We start from the raw sequence: 14,735 nt of genomic DNA, 5'->3' as shown, positions 1-14,735 counted from the left end.
CTCTGGTGTCTGGATGCAAGGGGCCCGATGCATATTCAAATGTTGAGCAAAGCTAACGGCTAGAAACTGGCAAGGAAAACTGGCCTTATTGTTGTTTCTTGTGTGTGTGGGGTTATAAAGGTTTACGATTATCTCCCTCGTGATGTTGTGTACAAATAGAGGGAAAGCTCTGTGTGTATTCTCAGCAACAATCCGAGTGTGTCCTCAGTGGATTGTGCTGGCCTTTGCTTTGTTCGCAGTCCTGTGATCTTTATGAACATCGTTTCTAGGCACACCCAAGGAGTCAAGACATCAGTGTATGACTGTCTGACTTTTTCTTTGCTGATGATGTAGTTCTGTTGGCTTCATCAGGCTGTGACCTCCAGCACCTTATTGTAACAATTAAGTGTGAAGTGATTGTCAGCACTTCCAAGTATGAGAGTTCTTTACTTTGCAGGAACAAAAACAAAACGTTTGGGAATTAATTGCTCAAATATCACTTGATATTGTCTATCCCTGAGTGTAAGATGTTATATGAGACTGACAGGTGGATGTGTTCAGTGTCAGCAATAATGTGGGCATTCAGCTGGATTTTCATGAAGAGGGAGTCTGAAGCAAAACTGCCCTCTCCTATAGTTCTAACTCTGGGTGTTTCTGAAATAAATTGGCCTTTGAGCACCCAAAAAGTTTTCATCAATGCATCCGGGTCCATGTAGGGAAAGGTTGAGGTGAATGAACATCCATAAAGAGGTACTGCTGCCTTTTCCCGGGATCTTATCCGCATGCTTCTCTGTGGAGGCATTAGGCCAAAGCCAGCTGGACAGAGATCTAGAGACAGTCCCAGAATATGCTGGAGGGATTACACATTCGGACTTGGCCTGAGAGCACCAGGAGGGGCTGAAGGACTTTTGGAGAGGAGAGGGATTTGTCTGTTACTTTCCTTAACTTTCTCTCACCACAATGTAGACTTGGGTAAGCAGCAGAAAATAGAGGAATGGATATATGAGGGTTCAGAAAGTGAGCGCTGGATAAAAAAGTCTTTCTGGTAAGATTGACTGTAGATCAGAAACTTTAAGATGACCCTTAGGAATGCTTAAGCATTGTGTGTGTTGGGGGAAGTCATGGGCTATGTGATCTGCAACTTATCATTTAATACAGTGGAGTTTCACAACTAAAGGCAGAGTTGTGTTTGATGGTTTGAAAACTGGTACATATACTTGACCTTCTTTTTCTTCCTATAGCACCTGGAGTCCAGGCTTCAGTCGTTGGGCAAGTGCTTCACTCGAGTGCTCCTGTCTGAGATTTTCCCCAGCAAGCTGGATCTTATGTCAGATGTAGATGCGTGAGTATGAAGATGCACAGATAAATCGAACGCAACATTAAAACTTACCTGTTTTTGTATCATGGCTTTAATGCACACCATTATTTGGCCATGTGCTATTGGCCCCTGTGAATATACACCAAGCCTTGTAGAAGCAAACCCAAATGTTGTGTTTTCTCTTTAGAACACAAATACAAACAAATAACCAAGACAGCACTTTCCGTTGGTTTAAAGCCATACACGAGGAACCGATGGACAATGCATGTGAACATTTTACTGTTATGTTATCTCCATAAAGAGTAGAGGTTTTCATCAATGTCTCTTTGTTAGTTTGTCTGTTTATTTGTCAGCAGGTTAACACAAACAGTAGTCAACAGGATTTCATCAACTTTGGGGGGCAATGAAGTATGGACTAGGAAAGTACCTATTCAATTTCAGCACAGATCAGAGTAGATCCAAAAAATAAAATCACTTTCCTTAACAAACTCAACATTTTCAACATCTTTGTTAATTGCTCAGGAAAACAACATTTAGATCTTGATGGGAAGAATCACACCTTTATGGTGTTGACGTCTGAGTTTGAACAGTTTAGTGCCAATTATCAGACTCCTTTCCTTTCCCCTTTATTTTTCTATAATAAAAGCTAGACAGACGTGTGGGATTGTTTGGCCTTGGCGATGGTACACTCTCCACTGAGTGCCATTCTAGTTTGCACTTAGGGTTGAAGAGTTTCTTATTCATGATTAGTTTTCCTTGTCCGCTTGCTGGCTTCCTGCACCATTAAAGTTTAAATTAGTTCATTGTCTTCCACATGTGAGTGAAAAATGTCTTCCTTTGACTCATTGTCTTCTTTCTTTCCTCATTGTTACTTACTGCTGTGTTTTTTATAAAGATGGGTAATATATCTTTCTCTTTATGGACTCCAGCAGAGCTATTACTATCAACGGCAAGTAGTCACCTAGACATTGCATTTGAAAAATATTCTGTAAGCATTATTAGCTTGTCGCAAAAAATGAGAGTTGGCATATTTGAATTGTGCATTCATGTCTTGGTGAGATCCCATAGTTTTTACTTGTGTAATGAACTGGGATGCTTAATACAGTTCACTTATCATAGACACTCAGGGCGTTGAAAAAACATTTATATATGATATGCATGAATAATCAGTTAAAATGCTTACTTTACACTGAGCTATCACAATAAGGAGGAGTATAATAAAAACTACAAAAAAAATATATAGTTGCCCTTGCCCAAGATGGATTTTTATTTATTCATTTTACCTTTCGGCTCTAAATTATTTTTTAATTAAAATATATTCTGCCCTATACCTGAAACCGAAGAAACTGCAAACACTCTTACACACATACCTCATAAGCACTTAGCCTGTCCCTCATGTACTAAAAAATATTAGTGAAGTGAGACGGCGCTGATGCACACGTTGATCTTGTCTTTAAAACATGATCATTATAATCACAGTGGCAGCGACTGAATTATTCTGAACCAAGTTATTGCTGTACTTCAAGGAAAAGTGCTCAGACTTGAAGGTGCAGTCTGTCTGATTTATTTGACCTCCAGCCACATGAACAGAGGTGAAGATGGACAAGGGATTAGTGAGACACTGATGTGCAACAGCTCCAGCCACACTCACATGCGGGCACAGGCACTCACATGGTCCCACACACACACGCACGCTCCCCACGCTCCCCACACTCCCTTCCGATCAGCCTCTCACCATGGAGATCTGGCCGATCTGTGAGAGGTGTGAGGCAGGAGTGGGTGAGAGAGGGACAGAAGGTCTGAGAGACTGAAAGTGAGTTGAAGAGAAAGAGAGAGAGATGCAGAGGTAGTTGAGGGGGCTGCGAAGCGAGGGATCGTGGTGATTGCAACATTATTTTTTCTTTGTTTTTTGGCTCTCCTCTTCAGACTGATGCACTGTATAAGTGCACTTCCAGAATTATGTAAGTCAGGCACGATCCGGCTGACCAAAACAAACCCTCGTTAGAGAGAAAAAAGCTTTTCAGCAAGGTCTGTTTCAGTTGCATTCAGGGTATCGGTGTCAAGAAAAACCAAAGCGCTTGAATATAAAATTAAGGCCAGATTATTAGAAACATCTCTCAGTATAACAGATCATAGTTTAATAACACAACCCACTACAGCCTCTATAATGATCATTAAATGGAATTAACAGTTCTCTAAAGCAGCACTAGAAACAAATTGTAAACATTATAATGTTACGAAGTGGAATCTATTACAGAACTGTACAAGCTATAAGTATATCTATTAAATAGGACTTCTCATGTAAATACACAAGAATGACTGCACCTATTATTATTTATACTTCTGATTGTTATGAGTGGTTAAACACATTATGACGCTGTGCTAAACATGTATAAATAATCTACAAATGCAGTTTCCTCTCTTATGAGACAATTACTTTCATTCATTATGATGATATTTCTGGGTATTTATTCCAATGTGAAACAAGAAAAATGCAAAATGTCAGTGTTCCTTAATGAATCCAGGTTTGAGCTGAAAATGGAAAATGAGGCCTCGTCTTTGAAGACAATACACACTGACAGCTTTGTTTGCATCATGAATCATAGGTGTTTATTCAGAGTGATATTGTTAGACAACATTGAGTGGGTCTCTTCAGTGAATATTTAGTTTCTCTTCTTTTTCTTCTGTTTATTTTTCCCTCAGTGCTCATAATAGATTGTAGGAATGCAGGTATCTTGCCCAAAGCTAAAATAGACTTAACAAACCAGCAGGTGGTTGAAGCTGTATTGAATGCTGTTGTGGTGAAGGAGGGATAGAAAGGAAGAGAGAGATGGAGAAATAGACAGTGCAGTGGTAAAGGATGCATTAGTGCTCAGCACTGGTGGACACAGTGCACTGTACAGAGCCTATACCCCCAGGCTTTCTCTGTCATTAAACACACACACTCATATACAGAGAGGCACCATTAGCATATGCTCCTAAGTGTGTAATTAGGCAGCCTCCAAGCATGTTATAAACTATTGTACAGACTTCCGCACACCACACACACTTATCTCAAGTAGACCGCAAATGCCACCCAGTGCACTGCAGCCTTTTATCTTTCTGTATTTTTAATTTTTGACTCCATTGAAATCAAACAGTTTGCTTAAAATTAAATTAAATTTGCCGTTTAAGGTGAAAAACACTTTCCATTTTCTTGCAGTGCTGAAAGGTTAATTATTCTTGCTCTTGGTGGTTCAAGGGTGTGAACATCGGGCCATGCAGGTAGAGGTCCTCATAACAGTGTCAGGGTGTAAGGGGCTGCAAGGTAAAGTGTCCACACCGAGGCGGGGGCTAGTGGTGCATACCTGCACCAGATAATATGTGATCCTACCTTTATATATCACCGAATGATCTTCACTGCACTCTGCTCCTCCAAGCCTTATAAGTCTCTATGTGTTGAAGGGGTTCTTATTTCTACTAAAGTAAGCAAATTACAATTTGGGCTGCATCCTCGGGGCAGTACCTTGCATGCCACCATGTTTTTCACTGAGCTGCACCATTCAGTCAGTCTCGGTGCTAATATTAGAATACTCCCCTCCAGCTCTATGTACCAATCGACGATGTGCTCCTCAGGAGGGATCCTCTCTGCCTTCTCTTTCAGACATTCCTCTCAGAGCTGCAGCCACAAGGATTTCATTCTTATTAATCCCCCTCCCTCTTTAACCTCCCCCAGCGTTCTTTTCTCTTCATTATAAAGACGTGCACACATACTGTTGATACACTGCACAGATGGAGAAGTGCACACACATGCAAACTGTCAGTCTTCCTCGTTGTAATTAGTTCCTTCTTCTTCCTGTGTTTATGGGCTGAAGCATATTTGATACATTTGCAGTGTTTGGCTACGTAATGTGTTCCAGTTATGTTTAGAGGCTGATGGACTTAAAGGTCATGCTTCAGTTTCCATCTCTCCATCTAAACTCAGTAAACTTTGGTTTGAGGATATCGCTGCTCTGTGCAATAATCTCTGACTCAGCTACCTTTCAAATTAGAAGGATGAATAGGAATTTACTCTTTGGGAGGAGCCTTCTTTTTTTTTCTTTAAGTGTTATTTGAAAATGAGTAAATGTCATGCACTTTTACAAAGGGGGACAGACAGAGGAGTGAGAGTCAACGGTGCAATAATTTCTGCAGCTGAGAAACTGTGTGAAAGTGGGAAATAAAGTAAAGACAGATGGGGAAGTTGATGCGGTTGCGTCGATGAATTTAAGCGATGACGGCAACAACAACAAAAAATTCCATCTGTGCCTCTGCACAGGCCTTTACTCCTTTTCCTAAATTTCAAACAGTTATATTCTTATTGGCATTTACCTCCATCTAGTGTTGTCTCCAGGGCTTTTATATGCACTGCAGCTAAATTCTTATTTTGTCGATATTTCTGATGGAGCTCCATCGTTGGCATTGGGGACAAGGGGAGATCTGTCCCACAGTAGAGATGAAGCTGTGGATAGCATTGATCTGTGAAAGCTAACCCCCGTTGCCCCGGCCGCTGCTCTCTGTCTCCATTTCCCCATTGTTCATTTTTTCCCCTCCAGCTGTTTACATCTACGCCCTCCTCATCTCTCTATCATGCATTTTCCAGAGTAAACACTTTTCTCCCTGCCAATCTTCCTCCTCTCCTCTGCCTCTGTTCTCTCTCCCCTTCTTCCTTTCTGTGCCTCTTCTCCCCTCCTCCCTCTGTTTTCTTTCCCATCGTTGCTCTCACTCCCTATCACTGAATATCTGTGTCCTCCTCTATCTCTATTTCTCACCCCCTCCCCATCTCTTTCATACACAGCCCCCCCATCACCACCACCACCCTGTCTGCCAGCTATGTAGGCTACATCCGTGGAGACCTGGCTGGTGCAGCTTTTTAATTCACACTCACCTATCCTCTCCATCTTTACTTTCACTGCATTCCCTCCATCTTTTCAGTTCTGTTCACTTCGCCTTTTTTTTTTTTCTGTAAATGCCTCCTGCAAACCAAGCCTGCCCACCACCACCACCACCACCACCACCACAAAACCTTCCTCCCTCTCTTCTCAGACTCCCTCTTTCACTGGCGAGCTGTGTATTCAGACAGTGCAGCATGGTAGCCTTAAAGCTGTTGCAAATCAGGACAGATCTCAGATGCTGAAGATCAGGTGGAGGGAGGCGCCCTGCACAACCCGTTGCATCACGTATCCACATGCAGTGTGGAGTTGCAGATGTGCCCTGCCTGTCTAATAGGATCTCAGTCTCTCTGCATTTCAGACTCCTTCTAATTACACATTTGTACTCAGCCGTTGATGTACATCTGAGCACATATTTGTACCTTGTCTTTTCTACAGGTGGGTCCAGATCGCTTGTCCACGCCTTTCCATTGACTGGGGCTCAGCTTTCTCCAAACCCCTGCTGTCTCCGTATGAGGTAAAGCAAGAGGGGACACACACACACACACACACACACACACACACACACACACAAGCACACACACACAGTACAAAGACCCCTTGACAGATGTCCTGTTGAAGCTTCCATCAGGAGATAGGGAGAACTACTACAATGTTTAAGTATTAAAAATGGAGGAGGGTGGTGAATTTGTATAGGGCTCGTCAGGGCCTACTTATGCTGGAAGATGGAGCTGCACACCTCCTCTTCCTCTCCCTCCTTTTTTCCTTTCCCTCTATTCCTTTCTATAAAGCACACCAGCATACATACATATACAACAGCATCAGCAGCAGCAGACTAGCCCCCCCTACCGGCTGATAGGAATACAACCCCACCTCCCCTCCTCCTGCAGCTGTCTTGTTTTTCTTAAGGGAGAGAGATGGATCGGACAGCAACTCATAAAGATCCATTTCAAAGAAAGTGTTTGTGTGCCGCTGCAGCTGCTGGAGCAAGCCTGTGAAAGAAACAGAAAAAAAACAGCTCGCTTTGTGATGGGTTTGGCAGTTATGTGCTATTATGTGACTTGGCTGGTTACCATTTGATGTCAACTATTAATTCATTCAATTTTCCTCAAAGATTTGCTACTGATTTGAATCCTTGTGAAATGGCTGCGAGGGGAATTGCTTGTCTTGAATATTAGATTTTGTTTTGAAACGGTTGCTGTTTTTCCTCCAACTACAAGTCGACGTGCTCTGCCTGTGCTGCATTTCAGAATGAGGCTATTAAGAATAATGATAGCATTCACCTTAGGAGAGAAAGAGATGATTATTTCGTGTTGTTTTTTTGACTGAGGTCCATAATGGTGCATTTAACGTGTGAAATTCTGCCCGGCTGTAATGAGGAAAGTAGCAATCTGTTTTCTTAAACCTTTTGTGTTACAGCTATCTTCGCTTCACCCCGGCAGCCATTTGAGAACAATGTCGTCACATTTAAATAATTTGCATCTACAAGTATGTCTATATGTGGTAAAGTCTTAATTCACCCACATCTCTACGTCTCAGTGCACTTTTGATTTTTCACTGTGGCTTTCAGAATGAAGATGAAGAGGAACGAGATGGGAGGGTAAAGTGAGCGAGGAGAGGGGCGGAGGGTGGTGGGGGGGCAGCATTTATTTTCAGTGCGTCTCATGTTATATTTATAGTCAATAAGACACACTTGGCTCTCCTGTCAGAGCAGGGATTAGCAAGAGTTGCTAGCTTCCACAGAGAGAGAAGCAGTCGGTGTGAGAGGGGAGAGGAGTGGAGCAGTGCGTAAAAGCTACAGAAATGAGAGAAGGGTGGAATAAGGGCAGAGGAGAAAATGAAGAGGAGGAAGAGTGGGAGGAAGAGTGGGGAGAGACCAAAAAAATAAGATGTTTAAAGATTTATCGGAGTATACAGGATTTTTTGTTTTTTGTTTTTATTGGAGAAAATACTATAAGGATTTAGTTAACCCACATATTGTATTTTTAATGTCTGGATGTAAAGGAAGAAGGCTTTGTTATTATTTTGCTATACCTGAAGGACACAAACACACAAATCAGATGTATAATACATTTTATCCTTTAAACAAACATGTATACATAGCCTGCAGCGCAGTACCTGGGTTACCCTGGGAAAACGTGGGAGGAAAAATGAACCAAATTTGCATAATTTTCAGCTCTTGTTCATGTCTTTTTCCATGACTGATTATTTTTTATCCTTTTAATGTTCCTCGTTCATTGAAGGATTTCAAAACATGTGTAATGCAGGTGTTGCATCCCTGTTTCAATTTAAAGATGCAGTTGCTGTAAAAGAGAACACTACCTTGCAGTGTTGGTTCACACCATACGAACAAAATAAACAGAGCTACACACCAGCTGTGAATTATATCCCAGTAGATGAGTTTTTATCACTTTGAAGCTGCAAAACAAGCAGCTTCTTTTGAAATAAGTTCTTTTATCAGTCAAATTAGGTGTTTTTAGGTTTCATCATATAAATATTGTTTTCTCATCATGTTCCTATATGATCCCATGTTGTGTGAAGCTGAAGTTGAGTCTGAATAGAAAGATGAATGAGCAGTTGGGTAGATTAATAAAAGAACAATCCAATTACTTGTCCTTTCATGCGCGTTTATTCATCTGTTCAGTCATTCAGGGGTTCTCTCTTTCATTCACGATCAGTATTCACCAGCACTTCTCTTCCATATGGAGCAGTCTGCACTTATGTCACAGCACTGTCATGCCACTGTTGTAGCTCTCCTCCAGCAGCTGTTGTGTCATGCAGTGCAGCTGCATTGGGATAACGTGACAACGCTGCCTGTTATCCCAGCTTAATATTATGACACAGCTCCTGTCGGTATATGTTGCGTCTTCTCATCACTCTGTGCTTTCCTCCAGGAGTTTGCCCAAAAACTGCAAATCCATTAGATAACAGGAGGGAAAAAACTGCAGAATCATGCAACATAGCAGCCCGTAGGATGCTGGTAGTGCACCTTTAGCTTGTCAGATTTCTTGTTTCTTTTTTTTTTTTTCATTTTTAGCACAATTTGTTGTTATTTTCTTGTCTCTCAGGCAGCTGTGGCTCTACAGGAAGTGGGCTGGAAGGAAGTCTACCCCATGGACTTCTACTCCAATCAGAGCCTGGGGCCGTGGGCGCCCAACCATCCTGACAACCAACCTGTGCGGCCCACTCGCAGACAAGCCCAGGTGAGCAGGGGCGGGAGATAACAAAGACAGGGGAGGGGGAAGGGTTAGGGGGAGGAAAGCTGATGGAGTGAAACCGCACTGTGTTCAGGATGTGTCCGCGGTGGCTTTTATCAGACACCACACTGACACCCAGTGGCACAATGGCAGCAGGACATGGGTCTCGACATCTCTGACACTCACATGGGAGAAGTTCTGTCAGAACGTCCCTGTTCGTGATTTAGGGTCTAATTAACAGAGAGGTTTTGTTTCCTTAAACTGAGTGAAACTGAAACTTCTGTGAGGGATATTTTCTGGCGTAAAGCCCAAACTTCTTCACAATCTTCATTATGACCTTGACTTTGATGTGCATCATCCATTTTCTCATTTACTAAAAAAACAAAAGAGACAGATATTCAGTTAATTGCTGCTTTGTGAATACTCTCTACAAAAGCCATATTGCTCCATATTACCACTAATCTGTCTGAGGTAGGTACTGTCACTGTTCCAAGTGTTAATGCTATCCCACTGCCTGCCTGCAGAAGCAAGGCTCGGAGCCAGCTCTTCCTACAGGCGAGCGGTGTGGGCAGACCGAGTGCGCCCCCTGTGGCTGTCAAGGGGAATGATGCATCGTGACCGGTGCCGTCTCTGACTCGTCATGTGCCTGCCGCTGCTGCTTCACGACTGGAGGGAGGTCAGACCAGAGGAGGAGACTGGGTATTTGTCCAGACTGACTATCAGTGAGCCGAAAGCCAGAGGAGCCCTCGGCCCCTCCTCAAAGGGATTACCAGCCATAAATAATCCCCCATCTTACAGAGCACAGCAGATCCAAACCAAATTCATCGCCCTCATTCACATTTTTGGCATGAATGCTGATCCAAAATACATGCGACAGAGAGAATAGCTTTTGTGTTTGGGCTCACACATGTTCACGAGTCAGATTTCCATGAAGCGCCGCTCTTGGCTGTGCTAAGAGAGGTATCCTTCCTGCAAAGGGGGAAATGTGTGAGCCTTTTTGTAATTCACAGACAAGACGCACGAGCTGACCTTGAACACGTTGTATGGAATTAAAGTGTCTATTAACGTGGGTGGTTTCAGTCAAATGAAATCCACATGTCCTTGGACAAAGCACTGTTTGTTGTCATTGATTCACAGACAGGCACAGACATATTGTATGAGGCACTTTAGTTGATGTACAGTGTGTGACTTTTCACACGTGTGGCGAAATGTGGACAGTGGAAATGCGATACATTGTGACATGACCTTGTTTCTCTTTCTTGCTTTTCTAGTCTAATTCTGAAACAATAAATCATAAACGGAACCCGACTCCCGGTGTGAATGTTTCTGATAAATTATAAATAAATGCCTCCCCGTAACGATGAGCCTGTTTTTAAGGCTGCGGAGTACGAGTTCCTAGATGCATGCAGTGCTAGTCACGACTGCTCTCTATCCTCATTATTTATTGATGGTCTGTCAATAGATAAATAAATAAATAAACACACACACTGTTGCTGTTCGGCTGTTACAGAAGAAACTGATTGACACAACCTAGCATCCTGAAAACCTGTGAACCCTCTGCAAGATGCAGCACATTGTCTAACGTGGGCACGGCCCTCTGTGAGGTTTTTTTTTTTTTTGCCCGTTACTACCAGGCTTCTCCAGGCAGATCCTCTCTCTTCTTTCCACCATTGTATCTCCTTGGCAACAGAGGCCAGTGCGATGCAGCCCGTCCCACCAGATGTCCGTCTCGTGATGTTTCTTGCATGTTCCACCAATGGCTGTTATTTTGAAGATCTCGGTACGTGCTACTGTACAGTGCGGGATGTGCAGCGGTCAAGAATACATTAGTGAACAGCAGAGCTCTCTCTCCCTCTCTCGGCTGATGTTTGATTTATTTTTTGGCGAACTGTATCAGCAGGAAAGAGGGGATAAGTTTAATGCATCTGCTTTCCTCTCCATCTGGAGCGTGCAGTTTTTAATCTTCTGAGCCCAAAGATTTGTTTTGCTTTAAATGTTAATTAAAATTTAAGCCATTTTAGACATGGCAGATGAAACTAATGGATATTTAAACATCCTAATGAAAGATAAGTAAGGTCTTTAATACTTTGTTATAAGGTATACCTACTTTGATGTATACCGCTGTAAAATGTTTGTATTTTCAAAGCTGATGATACATTTTTGTCAGTACTTCTGGTGTGAAACTGGATTAAAATACTTGGCAAAGATGTTTGTGGCAGGTCGTCTTCATTTTAATTAATCAGAGATCAGATTGAATATATATAGTTTTCTATGTGTGAAAATTCTCTGAACAAGGAATTTTAATTTCTATTTTCAGTTTCCTGCTTGTTTGATTATTGATTGTTTTCTTTGGCAGCAACTACTTTTATATTTGTTAAATATTACAGTCTAGTCACTACATAATGCAGTAATGCATTTATCACCATAACACAAAGCAGCATACAAGTATAACTAATGACTGACCAAGGGAAATGCTTATTTATCAGCCTATCTTTTCAAATTCTTTATTTTTTAATAATGTTTTGCTGAATGAATGCAGTATTATATATTCCAGTGGCACGTGGCTCTACATTTCTTCACTGCACATAGGTTTTTGATGGAGTATTGTATGTGTGGTAGAACATATAGGTAATTATTCTTCAAGGTAGAAAAACATCTGTTCATCCCAAACTGCCTGTGTAAATTTAGAATAATATAAAATAGTGCAGTTGCAGCAAACATCTTGAACTCTACAGAAGTGAGTTTCTGAGCATAGTAAGATGGAACCTTTTCAAAGCATATCCTTGTTACTTGATTTGGCTCATGGAGGCAAAGTACGGGAGTTCGACATGAAACTTAATGAGGCTGTGATGCTCAGATCTGTTTTTATCTCTGCCAGCTACAGACAGACGGTTGAGTGAGTCATGTAAACCCCAGTCAGTCTGGCCTGTTCTCTCAGATTCTGCACCAGCCATGCCAACAGTGGAGTGAACACCAGGTGGTGCTGTTTGCCTGTTGTAGTCACAGCCTGTGAAGCATTCCAGTCACACTCTGTTCATTGTGGAGAGGCTTTGTTGGGCATGGCAGCATGTGGGTTAGTGAGTGTGCTTGGCAGAGTGCAAGTACCCAGTGTACCTTTATAACTGCTGTGTGGAATTGTTCCCAGATGTGGAAGGAATGTGACTCTGCTCCGCTTCATCCTCCTTGGCATCGTATCTCTTCCCCTCTCCCCCGCACCCTTCCTGTCCTAAGTGTGTTTGCCATCACACTCCCTCTGCCATCGGAACCCAATTTCCTGTCCTGAGGGCACAGCTTGCCTCAGAGACTTTGTGACATGTTTATTATAAGTGTAAAAGCTCTGCAGAGGCCACAGGTTCGAGTCTGCACTCAGCACAACAAGTCCCTGGGTCACATACTGCTCAGCAGGTTTCCACTGGTCCTCGTTTCCCTGTTTGAGTCGCCTACAGCAGTATGACTCCTTCAGCTGCCAGTTTATACTCCCTTGAAAAATTCAAAGGTGATGCCTGAAATAACATATTTGTACTGAATATGAACCATTTGCCTGAGCTAATGTTTCATGGCTACCTGTGAGCAGGGAAAACATGTCGGCAGCCGTGATGAATTTTGTTGTTTATTTCCCCGACCACAGAAAAGCTGAGTCACATCAGCCTCTCACCGTCTCCCCATCTCTCTCATTGTTACTGTCTGTCTAACACCTCTCTATATGTCGGGCATGTTCACTCCAGGTAAATGCATCCTCCCAAAGCCTTTGTTATAGTCTAGCATCCATTTGATGCTCATGTGTTTCTTATTATTACCGGATGTTTCCGTCCAAAGGGGAAATCAAGCATGCCACTACAGTGAAAATAAACAGAAGAGGAGGAGATTTGTTTTTGCAGTTTATTTTTCCATCAGCGTAGCTCTGAGGCAGATTGTGATTTCTGATAGTGAAGGGGAATGAATGGCAGCCGAGGACATGTATATGATATCAAAGTCTGTATTTCAGCATCTGCTTCTCTCTCTCTGTGTTTTTCTCTGTTTTTCCTCCCTTTGTTCTCTCTGCCACTCACCGTTGAACACATTATACCGGAACAGACATTAAAACACGATGCGACATGTTTGTGTTTACATCTGTCAAGACTCTCTTTAGATGGGTGAGAAAAATTGTGGAGAAAAATAAAAAGGTAAGAATAATAATGCTCGGCCGCAGACGGATTCTGTTTGAAACATTACTTAAAGTATCAATAATAATAATGGAAGGCCAGAAAAGTACATCTGTAATTTGATTCTTCATTATTTGCTACATTCACTGACATTTCACTGAGGAGGTTTGGATTCCTGTGAAAAAAATCTTCTAGTGTGTGCAGTCCCAAAAGTTGTGTTACCTAAGTGAACTGGACTTTGTCAGTCAAGGTGTAGTCAGTACAGTTGATATGCAGTGTTGTTTCCTGATGCCACATCTGGCTACAGAACACAATGAGAGGAGAAAATGGAATCGAGAATATCTTATTCAGATCTAATTTGATTTAGTTACTTTTAAGTGCAATGTCGTGATTATGTCCAGAGGTTGCTGACTCGTGTGTTCATGTGGGAGAGAGGAAGCCTGGGCGAGCAAACACGGATGTGAATGGAGGTTGCTGGAAGGTTGAATAAGAGTCTTTAGTGGAGAAAAAAAAAAGAATAAATGGTGTAAAGAGATGACTAATTCTGCGTGGGAGGTCAGCCTGTCCCTGATGATCCGGCCAAGCGCCACCCCAGCACAGGGCTCGTCACAAAGTCACCTTCTTACTCAACCCACTGTTTTCGTCTCATCGTGTGATAACTAATTGAGATCTTTTTTCTCAGACCAGTGGGATGAAGCTTAGTGGAAACATGAGAACTCGCTGGGTTGCTGATTTTCAATTGTCGCTTTGTTTGAAGGCTTTTGTGCATTTTTATAGTCGTGTGGTTTAATGTTGCCAGGGCAGCTGAAGAGATTAAAAACGAAAAAAGAATTTTTTCGAATGCAAAAGTTTGAAAATAAAGATGTTGCTTGTTTATTATACGAATATGTAGATGTTGTATAAGTCATCAGTAATCAATGAATCCATGATATTTGTTGTTGTTGTTATATCACTTGGCCTTTATCCATTGTCATTTTAAACAATTAGAAGCAGCCACCTCTGGTTGAAGGTTTACAGTCCCAAGGGGAAAACCAAAACACTACTGAAATAGTTTTGTTCCAGCTGCAGTTGTTCACTTGAACGGTTTATAGCCAAATTTGCACATTTGTTCTTTTCTGGAAGCATTTGAGCACTTTTTGTCATGGTTTGTGTGGTCCTGTCTTCCGTCAGTGTTATAATTTTGTACTGT

At 42.1% G+C, this 14,735-nt stretch overlaps 1 protein-coding gene across 1 annotated transcript in view; it reads left to right on the top strand.

Moving 5' to 3' along the window:
• Nucleotides 1-11,611, top strand: part of dph1 (diphthamide biosynthesis 1) — a 49,955-nt gene extending 38,344 nt beyond the window's left edge. Inside the window, exons 9-12 of the mRNA XM_020088596.2 lie at nt 1,221-1,321; nt 6,646-6,724; nt 9,276-9,410; nt 9,929-11,611. Of these exons, the coding sequence (XP_019944155.1) occupies nt 1,221-1,321; nt 6,646-6,724; nt 9,276-9,410; nt 9,929-10,012 (399 nt within the window). The 3' untranslated portion in view covers nt 10,013-11,611. The remainder of the gene's footprint in view (nt 1-1,220; nt 1,322-6,645; nt 6,725-9,275; nt 9,411-9,928) is intronic.
• Nucleotides 11,612-14,735: the final 3,124 nt, after the last annotated feature.

This window comes from Paralichthys olivaceus, chromosome 11 (genome assembly GCF_024713975.1).
Source record: "Paralichthys olivaceus isolate ysfri-2021 chromosome 11, ASM2471397v2, whole genome shotgun sequence".
Lineage (NCBI taxonomy): Eukaryota > Metazoa > Chordata > Actinopteri > Pleuronectiformes > Paralichthyidae > Paralichthys > Paralichthys olivaceus.
Note: the sequence above shows the minus strand (reverse complement) of the source record. Positions and strands in the feature narration are given on the sequence as shown.